We start from the raw sequence: 11,111 nt of genomic DNA, 5'->3' as shown, positions 1-11,111 counted from the left end.
ATTTCAAAGATGAATCTTAAATATGACTCATTTTAAATGCCATAAAAAGAACTCTAATTTTCTTTGTCCACAATTTGAATAAGCATACAACTCCGACATTTTGCAAAAATTGGGAAGACTTGCAATTGTTTTTTCTAACTTATTTTTCAAATTTAATGAAAATGTGTGTTTGTCTAAAGGTGCGAGTGGACTGTGGGAAATAGGTTTGTGTAAGAGAGAGAGTGAGTAAATTAGAAACAAGGTGAAGACTTGACGATGGCTTCAAGAAGGCAACATTTTTTGTTGTAATAAATTGAGTGATCACATTTGACATGTTAATGGACCAGATCTGTGTTCAAGAGAAATGTGTCTCAACCTAATATCGTGTCGTTTTCAATTTCATTGAGAGCAAAGGGAAAGAAGAAATTTTGTCCCAAAATAGACAAACATAGTGTAAAAACCTAAAAAATAAATCTAATTCTCTAAAATTTCCTCTTGGTAAATTCAAGCAAAGGAATTGATTTTTTCCGAACATTTTATTGGGGAGAGAGAGAGAGAGAGAGAGAGAGAGATGAATTGATGATAAATACGACTTTTAGCGCAATAGAATACTTGCCATAATTTCTCTAGTTTATGTTCTGAGTGATAAAAGAAATTGAGAAAAATTCGGCAACAAAATCATGTAAATTGAAAAATTATGAAAAATGCTTCTCTCCAAGGTTACCAAAATTAATAAATTACATACACTAGTGTATGTGTGCCCGCATATGCCCAAATCAGATCACCTAAGCTTAAAAGAAAATGATAATCACAATTAAGCATTCAAATCAAGTAAAAATTAGCATCATTAGCAAAAAGTTGATGAACAATAAGTGTTATTAATAACTTACGCACAAAATTCAGATCATTATGAAAATTCAGTGAACATACAATTAGTAGCTTGTAGACATAAAATTAGACTGATGTTCATCTGTGATTAATGAGCATTAAAAAAAAATTCACTACTAATTACTCTTAATATGGAAAAAATAAAGGGTTAATGGTCAACCAATTAAAGGGCAAAACAACCAAATTCCATGCTCATTGGTACACCCACACTAATTAACCTACGCTTCAACTAAAAATTAGTGAAAGAAAATTAGGCTTAAGCAATCGCTCCCTATTAACAACGCCTCGAAGAGAATGTGTTGTTACATAAAGAGTATCATGATTAAGGAATACATCCTCTAAAATGTCAATCTTAAGAGCATGCAACCCCAATTAGGGCATGAAAACAGGTCAAAAATGTGAGACCCTTGGATGGAATGGAAAGATTGACCAGCTAATGGTGCAACTTCAACCACTACAACTAGCAACTATTATAAACCATTGGCGTACAAAATCACAATATGAAATAGATGACTCTCTTGAAACCCTTTCGCCATGCTTAGCAAGGATGTCTGCTCATGCACAGGCATGGCTCCATAGACTCGCACTAGCAATTTCGTTTTCTCCTCTGGAGAATTTCAAGGACTTCCCTTTTACACGCCTAGCCTTGCTCATGGAAGCGAACTCCATCTGATTGGAAACGAGAACCAGGTTGTTAGATTAGAATTGTGCTCACATGGTAGCTCGAAGACTTAAGAGTAGCAAGTGCCTCTTGCAATTCAGAAAAGTATTGCAGTATGAATCCCACTAAGTTGAAAGCATCGGGTTTAATTTATAGATTTACATTCTGTAGAGTTTTCAACAGTGGACGTGTTTTCTTATCTTCACTAGTTCTTCTTTCAAATTCCTTGAGAATCCAAAACATAGCTATAATACCAAACATAGAAAAATTTTCAGGAATAACAGTAACAATAACAATGACCATAGCTGCAGAAATGGAATAACAAGCTCATTATTTGACCAGTTCGACAAGTAAGAAAGCAAAATTAACACAATCGTATGGACTTTTTGGAGGGTTTCGAATTATGAATAGAAGTCTCGATCAGATGTGGCATTGGCAAGAGGATTAGGAGGAATTGCTAACTCGTCTCTAAGCTAAATTCTTTCACATGTTATTCGAGGGCACAAGGCTTTAACCAAAACTATATTCCAAAGTGATGAAAAAATTCTTGATGAGGAACAGTTTTGGACATACGTTAAGCTAAAGCTTATTCAATGCCAAATGTGCTTTCCATATTCCCCCCTCCAAAAGCAATTTGTATTCAGCACATTGGCAAATGTGTTGTCAGAGGAACTTTCGAGTGTTTTTCCAATCGACAAAGAGCACCTTGACAGCCCCTCACCTTGCAGTTATCATTCCCAAAGCTTCTCTTTACGTGTAGCAAAGGAAGAAGAAAACAGGTGTCCTTCCATTGAAGGTTGCAAATTGCTATGAAACCCCGCCTTGTTAATCAACCCCGAGCTAACTCACCTCACCGTTGAGGCACAAAGAGCGTAAGATGAGAGACTGTGCCCATTCAAACGTCACAATGCAGTTGTACAATATGCCTCTTCACATCCTAAAGCACATGCGCACACAGCCCATTGCCAACACATGAAGAAATGGTTTGTATGAAGCTTCCCTTCACGCCATGGACAGGTTGGAACTACCTGGAAAAAGTTGAGATCAAACCATACCGCCAATGAAAGATCTCAATGTATACTCTCTCCAAAAAGATAACTATACAATACCAATGAACTATACAAAGAAGCAACAACAATTAGGTCATCAATATATGTCACTTAAATAAGAAATGGGTGAAAAATCAAACTACATGCAGTCCTAGATTCAATGTCTACCTGCCCTTTCAATTCATGTTCATGGCTAAAGATATGTTCAATCGATAGCCTCCTATCAAAGTATGCTGACTAAGCTATGGAAAAGATCTGTGCCAACCAAGATACAATATAGCCATTCAACGATTGCTTCTTCATACAGTGTATCTTCAAAGAACTACCACCGTGGCTTCATGCGCAGAAAAAATGGAAACTACATTACATCGCAAGCCCTGTGTACCGAAAGGTTCGTAAAGCTTGCCGCACAAGCTTCTGCAGTATTGCATGCACAAATCTCTGCAGATCGATCATCAACGCAACAAATATGAGAGTCGGAAGTCCCAAAGCACAAATTACAAAGACATTAATGTGGTTCTTTTTAGCCTCGAAATGAGAGAATGGATCCAAACTTTACAGCCATCTGCTAATAGACAAGGATACGAAAAATACAGATGCAAAAACGTCAAATGTCATATTCAAACAGGTGATTATAAAGGGCTTGAAGAAGGAACACTGATGTTGGCTTGCACTGCCTCTTCCCATGAGGGGCGCATATGATCAGCGAGGCTGGACACAAAATTTCATAAGACCCTCGTTGCAATGGATGCCTTCTGCGATGGTGCATGCAAAGTAGAGAGGCTTCTTGCGCTGTGTAAGAGTATACTCAAAGCCTGGGTCACCTTGCGTGGTGTTGGCCAGCATTATGCTCTTTACAAACGAGCACTGCTTAAATGCCTTCCAGCTATGCAGAAGATATACATTGTGGTTCACCGTGATCCCGTTAAACATTGATGGTTTGTACATGAACACTGCATCATTGGTGAGCTGGTACATCTCTCTCTCTCTCTCTCTCTCTCTCTCTCTCTCTCTCTCTCTCTCTCTCTCTCTCACACACACACACACACACACACACAGACACAAACAAAAGCAAGCACTTGCCTTACCTAGAGAGTCACCCACATAGAAGGGTCCAGCCTCCATGGCCCAGGCGCTGTAGTTGTAGCCGAAGCGCCAGTGCTCCTCGCCTCCGACAACAATTTTGCGGCCTTTCCTATGATGCTCTCCATCGCTGCAATAGCTCTGCTGCAGCAGAACCAGCATAAACAAACAAGCCACAGGTACTACTCTGCACGGAAACTCCATCCACAGAGAGAGAGAGAGAGAGAGAGAGAGAGAGAGAGAGGTGGCGGGGGGAGGCACTGGCGACTCTACTCTCTTGTAGAGGAGCGAGGGTGAATAGAGAGAGTGGCATTGAAGGGCAGCTGGCACAACGCGTCAAAAAGTTGCTGTTTCCAGAGAAAAGAATTGCGCAAATGCATTTACTCTGCCCCTTAAGCGCCCCGTCCCACTGGACGCATGCAAGGGTTGGGGGGTGTTCAGACTGTGCGAAAGGTAAGCTAAGCAAGCTGCATGAACATGATACCTGGTGGCTGAACCTTATTTGTGCAATAGAAGCGCATATAGTTTCCAGACTACCTCAGATCGGGCTGCCTTCCCCCCCTCGTAAGCAAAACATTTTCATGCACTTTTCAACGAACTGTCCGTAGCGTCGTTGATCCCACTACCTCTAGACGATATTGTTGTTGTATTTCATTGTGCCGTTGCCTATGCCCTATGAAGGTGGAAAGAGCTCGTCATTGGGTGTTGCTCATATGCATTTTGAACGGACCCTAGAAAGCCCTCTAGCCGTTGCTAAAGGGTGCGAATAGGACTTTTCACTCTCTTTCTCTCTTCTCTTCGAAAAGCGTTCAACACAAAAGTCGTATATCTTATCATTTTGGTTAACATTTTGGGTTGTTTCTAAAGATCGGTTCTCTATTGTGAAATATCTCAAAAGTAGTTTCACTAGGTCTTCTTTTAGCAATTTAGCCACCTTTAAACCATTCTTTTAATTCTTTAGCATGGGAGACTTAGCTACCGCAAGCATGTATGCTCTTTAGTCCATATCATACTCCCAAAGTAGAGTGACAAATTCTACTTGGTGTTTGAGTGACTTCGTCATCACAAACATGATTCTAAGGATGCATACTATTTAAATTTGTGCACAAAAGAGGATAGTCTTATAAGACAAAAGCATTGTTCATTTAGAAAGCATTTACATTTGCTTACTCTAGTGTAGCATTGATAAGGTTCATATTATCCTTAAGCTGTGTTCCTTGCATCCATTTAGCATCTTCAAAAGAATAGTTGTTAAATTTAATAAGATACCGTCGGATAATCTTACCATGTCTTAGTACCTTGTTTTCGTGTCAAAGAATCAATTCGGACTGCAGCACCTCTTCTTGATCTTTGATCTCTGGCGGGTCCTATAATGGAAATGGCCTATGAACTTTGAGAGTGGTGGAATTAGGAAATTAGATAAAGCACTTCCGTGAGATTACTTTGTGAGCATAGCGGGTGAAAGTTAATTGATGGTAGCAACATAAACATGGTACTTAGTTAACTTGGCATGAACAATACTTTTGCAAGAGAGAGAGTTTAGAGAACATGACAACAGTTGAGCACCAGATTCATACGGAGTCGGTTCCCCCTCCAGTAGGCATTTGTATTATAGTTTCTCCCATCAAGAGAGACTTGGTACAATACAATCTTTGTGTTTTTTGTGACCTTGGTGATGCAATAAAGATGGAAAGCTTCATGCATCACAAGCATAGCATAAACTTTGTAGAAAGCATTAACTATCCCAAGCCTCAGTCCCAAGGCCTCAAACACCTTCGAAGGTGGAGAGAGCTAGCAGGGAATGAGAGTAGGGAAGAGGAAGAAGAAACAAACCATAGGAGAAAGAAATAGTTCCTCTCTTATCATCACTCTTCTTGCTAGCATACATCATAGCATAGTAATGAAGATGGAGAAGATGGCAAACATAAGCATTGACGCATGGCTCTTGATTGGGTTTGCATTCCATGGCCAAGAGTGCTGGTGTAGGCTCTCACTTCTCAACAAGCTTGGAGAAGGAGGTGGAGTTTCTCTACTTTCACCAAGTGAGAATGAATCCACAAAATGAGTGTGTGTGTGTGGTGTATACCCCCTAGCACACCCCTTGCTTGCTTGGGGTGAGTTCTACTTTTTGCCCATGCCTCAAGATCATTGGACCCCTCTCCCCCTAGCCAATCATAAGCACCATGCATTTCAAGCACATGGGTAGTCTTTGGACAAGTGTCCTCCTTACCACTTAGAGAGAGAGAGAGCTTGAAAATATCTATATAGTTGTTGAATGGAACTAGAAGCTCATTGGAACCCTCTTTAGCCCAGCCAATAGCATTCAAGCACACCATGTGGCTAAGCATAGGGAGAGTCTGACATGTGTCCTATGTGCTCCTTGAGAAAAGGGTGCCCTTCGGGTGAGTGGGAGGTTAAGTCAAAGATTCCCCTAACTTTGGGGCTTTCCCCCTCATTTTTATGGTCTCTTTTTTACTCAAGCACCTTACCCCCCATGCATAGGAAGCTTCTCAAGCACCTTCCTCATCAAGCATGACAAGCACCTTAAGCACCTTAGTCATCAAGCACAACAAGCACCTCAAGCTTAGGTCGGATTCCCACCTCATCAGTCCTAGCTTGCCTAAGGTCAAAGAACTTTTAACACTAAGTATTGGAGATCTTTAATGAAGCTAACCCTAAGGTCTTTTAAGCTCCATTAGATGCACGTTGCTCTTTGATAGACTACCTCCTTTTGGACCCGTATTGAGATGTAACCATCTCTCCTCTTGGTTCCCTGTTGAGATCAGTTTAGACGCACTTATTGCACATTGCTCTTTGGTATACCATCTCCTTTTGGACCCCTATTCAGATGCAACCATCTCTCCTTTTGGTCCCCTGTTGAGATAGGTTTAAAAGCACATGTCTCTAGTCTAACTCTTGTTCCTGTTTATTCTCCCACATTGAATGATCAAATTAATATGAGAAAATCATTTGGGTTAGTTAGATCTCTCTTAAGATCATAGTCCTCGACTATGAGGTAGAGAAGATAAAGCCTAGTCATTAGTCCATTTTACTTAGCGGGTAGAGGATCCCTTTTTACGTTGCGACATCATTCCAAGATGGATGACTAATCCATTTGGTGCTTGGGAGACGTAGCTGTCGCAAGCATGTATGCTCTTTAGTCCATTTCATCCTCCCAAGTAGGGTGACAAATTCTACTTGGTGTTTGAGAGACGTCATCATCACAAACATGATTCTAAGCATGCATACTATTTAAATTTGTGTACAATAAAAAGAGAACTATTCTTATAAGACAAAAGCATTTTTCATTTAGAATGCATTTTCATATGCTTATGCTAGTGCAACATTGTAAGCATTGACAAGGTTCATATTATCCTTAAGTTAGGTTCCTTGCATCCATTGAGCATCTTTAAAAGGATAATTCTTTAACTTAACAAGATATCGTCAGATAATCTTTTCGTTTCTTATTACCTTGTCTTCATGTCATAGGATGGACTTAGATTGAAGTACTTCTTCTTGATCTTTGATTATTGGAGCGTCTGCAACTATTGTTTCTTTTGGTGGCGCTCCTTTGTCAGGCTTTACATAGGCTCTCATGGAAAACATGGTGCATGAGCCAATGGTTGGGTAACTTTAATTGATAAGCTATCTCATTGATTGGCTTAAGAATTTAAAAAGGACCATAATATATTTTTGCTAGTTTAGCATAATACTCTTGGTGGCCCGAAGGATTCTTGCCCGTGGTATGCCTTAGATGAGCCTTGAGAAACTTTAGCAAGACCCAATCATTTTTCTTAAATTCTAAGGCTCTTTTGTGCTTATTAGTAGCAGCCCTTTTTGCCTTTGCTTTGAGATGGATATAACCTCTTTAATCTTTGGTAAAGATTCTTGTGAGTCTTGGCTATATTCATCGGCAAGCGAAGATCTTCCCATGTACTTTAAGTAGTAAGGGACTTTTGGATCTTCCCTCTTTAACCTCGAAAGGTGCTTTTCCCATAGAAGTATGTACATGTCATTGTACACATACTCTATAAGAGGTAGGTATTTCTATCATTGAGAACGTTGATCTACTTCCATGACATAGGCTTTTAGTAGATTCAAGAATCATTAGATTAGTTATTTCACTTTGGTTATCCGTTTGTGGATGGTAGGCCAAAAGAGAAATTTAATCTACTTCCTAGATTCTCAAAGAGACCCTTCTAGGAATTATTGGTCATTCTAGGATCTTTGTCCGACACTATGGATGTTGGAAAGCCATGGTGCTTGAAAATTTGAGAATTGAAGAGGGTTGCCATTTGATGTGCCTTAATAGTCTTTTTGATAGGCATAGAGTGTGTTTTCTTGTTAAGCATGTCGACTACAATGCAAGTTGCTTTCCTCGATCAAATTTCAACTTTTGGTATACCACGCAGTTTGAAACATACTCTTGTGTGTTTACTTTTCATGGTAGACCAACAAAAATACATTTCTACTCCTCGAAGACCGTGACTTTCTTATTGTATGGGTGATTAACACATAACCTATGTCGTTTGGAAGATAACCATCCTTCAAGGTGAATGGTTCTTTTTTCTTTCCTATTGCAAAGGCTGTAATTATGTACTTAAAGTCTCGGTCAGTAGCATACTCATCTATCATAAAATATAGATCATTGTGAGTTGCTATAGACACCACATTTACCCTTGTTCATTGTGAAAGTACATCGACCACTTGATTGTGCTTGCCAGCAATGTGAGCAATATGAAATTTAAATTCTAAAATAATATTTGCCCACCTCATCTTTTTGTCACAGAGCTTGGTTTGTGTCATGAAGTTCTTGAGGCTTTGTGATCCATTCATAGGATGAATGGAGTCCCCAAGAGATAGTGTTTCCACGTGTTTAGGGCATACAGAACAGCTAGTAGCTCTTTTTTGTATTTGCCTAATACTCACTTATCGAAGTTGAGTCTTTGACTCTCGTATGCTATGGCATGCCCTTCTTGAAGCAAAATATCTCCAAGGCAATCACTACAAGCATCTCATTGGATCTCAATTGGCTTTGAGAGATCTAGTAGTGTGAGCACAAGTTGAGAGATAAGCTTCTTCTTAAGCTTTCCAAAAGCTTCTTGCACCTTTGCAGTTCATGAATACTTAACGTTCTTTTTTGTTAAGTAATGTAATGGGCTTGCTATTAGCGAGCATTTTTCTATGAAGCATCTATAGTATGCACACATGCCTACAAAGCTTTGTACCTCCTGTAGATTCTTTGGATTATGCCATCCTTTTATTACCTCTAACTTTGTTGGATCCATACGGGTGCCATCTTCAGAGATAATGTGACCTAAATATTGAATCTCTTGTAGGAAAAATTCACATTTCTTTTGATTAATGAAAAGCTTATTCTCCCTCACAACTTGAAAGATTACTTGGAGGTGTCGCTTGTACTCCTCAAGAGAATTTGAGTGGCTTGAAGATTTTTGCCCATCATGAGTTTGAATGCGGCTGGAGAATTTATCAAGCCAAAACTTGTAACTTACCAAATAGATCTACCCGCGGCACAAAAAATCTCTTTTGATAGTGATCTTATTTAGTGCTCTATAGTTGACACACATGTGATATCTGTTGTCTTTTTTTTGCACTAAATGTAATGGTGAACAACATGGAGAGGAGCTAGACCTCACCATCTCTTTTTCAACCAATTCATGCACTTGCCTCATGATATCCTCTTGTTGAGCTTGTGAAACTCGATAAGGAGGCTTGTTAGGTGGTGAGCTTCCTGGTAGGAGATCAATTGCATGGTCATCAGTCCTCGTTTTGGAGCTCACTAGGGATGTCATCAATGAAAACATCTTGGAATCCATTTAGGAAATTAGACAACTCTAATTCCTCTTGATTCCCTTTATTGCTACTTGTGAAAAAAATAGAATCATTTACATATTCTCTAACAAAACTCATATACGTAGAAGTAGAGCTTTTCATGGACTTATCAAAAGCAAGCGTATTTACCAGGGATATGGTGTTCCCCAACTCATTAGCATCTATGTACATGCTCTCTGCCTTGTAGGTGAAGTAGATTCTCCTTTCAGGGAACTTCATGTTGAAAGCCATGCGGTTAAACCATGGTGCCCCAATGATAACATTCTCATGTTTGAGAGGGGGGATGAAGAAATCCTCTTTGTCCACATAGTTTTGGACATGAAGCCTTAATTTTCCAATGAAGGAAGCAAATGAGACGTCTTGTCCCTTGATAGCTCCATCGGCTTTCAATGCATCTACCATCTTGTGGGCTTGTATGCCTAGCTTAGTGGTCAACTCCGTGGATATGAAGTTGTGAGTTGAACCAAGGCCAAACAAAATATAGGCATCATGCTCTTCCATCTTTCCCCACGTCCTCTTTTGGAGCTTCAACCATAGAGGCTCGAGGCAGCTTATTGTGCACATTTCTTTGGGGGCAAGCACGACAGGCCTGCCCTTGCTCCCCGCACTTGAAGCACCGGTTATCTTTGCAATAACACTCTAGATCCTTGAGAGAAATTCAATTCTTGCCTTGTAGACTCTTTTCTCCTTAGCTTATTGTTGTTGATAGAGTTGCCTTGGAAAGAATTTTGAGCATTGTTCTTCCCCTTTGCTTCATTTTGATCTTTGTTTTCCATGGGCTTGGAATTCCTTTTAGTCCCTTGTTGGAAATTGATGCACGAAGCAACCATAGTGCGGTGGATTACTTCAGTGATAGAACTAGGCCGTTGGGAGTTGACGTACTCGGTCATCTCTTCAAGTAATCTCGCACAGAATTGTTGCTTTTGCTTGGCGAAGTCTATCTTTTGAAAGACAGTAGCCTTGAGATGTAAATCCCAAAACTTGTCCAATATTTGTGAATAGACTTATGAGAGAGAAGCTTCTAACTCCGCCATTCGGTAAGCACTTTGTCCTTTGCATCGTTTGCAAGGAATTGCTTCATGATGGAAACTCGTAGAGTTTTCCATGTCTTTGGGGCTTTGCCGTTGCCACGAAGGCTAGCCCACCATTGACGAGCCGATTTTTGGAAGTGCATAGCTACATCGCGTAACTTGGAGGACTCCGTGAAGCCCTCGTCTCCGAAGGCCGCATCAAATTGGTGGATGAAGGCCAATACTTTGTCGGTAGCACCAAAGGTGCCATCATAGGTGATAAAAGAGATACTCTTTCGTCCCTCTTTGAACTTCTTAAGATTTTGTGACTTTCTCCATGCAGGGTAAGATTTGCAATGTCCTCCCCTCTTGTATTCTTTAGGAGAATAACTATTGCTTTCGTTGGAAGAGGAGGAAGGTGAAGAAGAAGGAGAAGAGGGTGACCTATTTCTTGTCCTTTTCTTCCTTTGTTTCCTCTCTTCCCTTTTTGAAGTGATGAGGAGAAGGGATAGCTATAGGTTGATCGTTTCCTCTTGGGAGGAGTTGGCGATTGTATAGTCCACCGTCTTCGTGGAGCCACATCTTCGG

General features: G+C 40.1%; 1 protein-coding gene across 4 annotated transcripts; it reads right to left on the bottom strand.

Moving 5' to 3' along the window:
* Window positions 1-1,117: 1,117 nt before the first annotated feature.
* On the bottom strand, window positions 1,118-4,012 carry LOC147463773 (uncharacterized). 4 transcript variants are annotated; one of them, XM_086490784.1, is made up of 2 exons: window positions 3,661-4,012; window positions 1,118-1,536 (listed from the first exon to the last, which is right to left on the bottom strand). In XM_086490784.1, the coding sequence occupies exons 1-2, from the start codon at window positions 3,862-3,864 to the stop codon at window positions 1,423-1,425; spliced, it is 318 nt and encodes a 105-aa protein (XP_086346910.1). In that variant the 5' UTR covers window positions 3,865-4,012; the 3' UTR covers window positions 1,118-1,422. The 4 variants fall into 4 exon arrangements, with proteins under 4 accessions (XP_086346910.1, XP_086346925.1, XP_086346919.1 ...); XM_086490799.1 differs by lacking the exon at window positions 1,118-1,536 and adding an exon at window positions 2,272-2,556 and having other exon boundaries at window positions 3,666-3,999; XM_086490793.1 differs by lacking the exon at window positions 1,118-1,536 and adding an exon at window positions 2,834-3,018 and having other exon boundaries at window positions 3,666-4,009.
* Between the last annotated feature and the right edge of the window lie 7,099 nt (window positions 4,013-11,111).

Source organism: Adiantum capillus-veneris, chromosome 2, assembly GCF_014529385.1.
Source record: "Adiantum capillus-veneris isolate H3 chromosome 2, ASM1452938v2, whole genome shotgun sequence".
Lineage (NCBI taxonomy): Eukaryota > Viridiplantae > Streptophyta > Polypodiopsida > Polypodiales > Pteridaceae > Adiantum > Adiantum capillus-veneris.
Note: the sequence above shows the minus strand (reverse complement) of the source record. Positions and strands in the feature narration are given on the sequence as shown.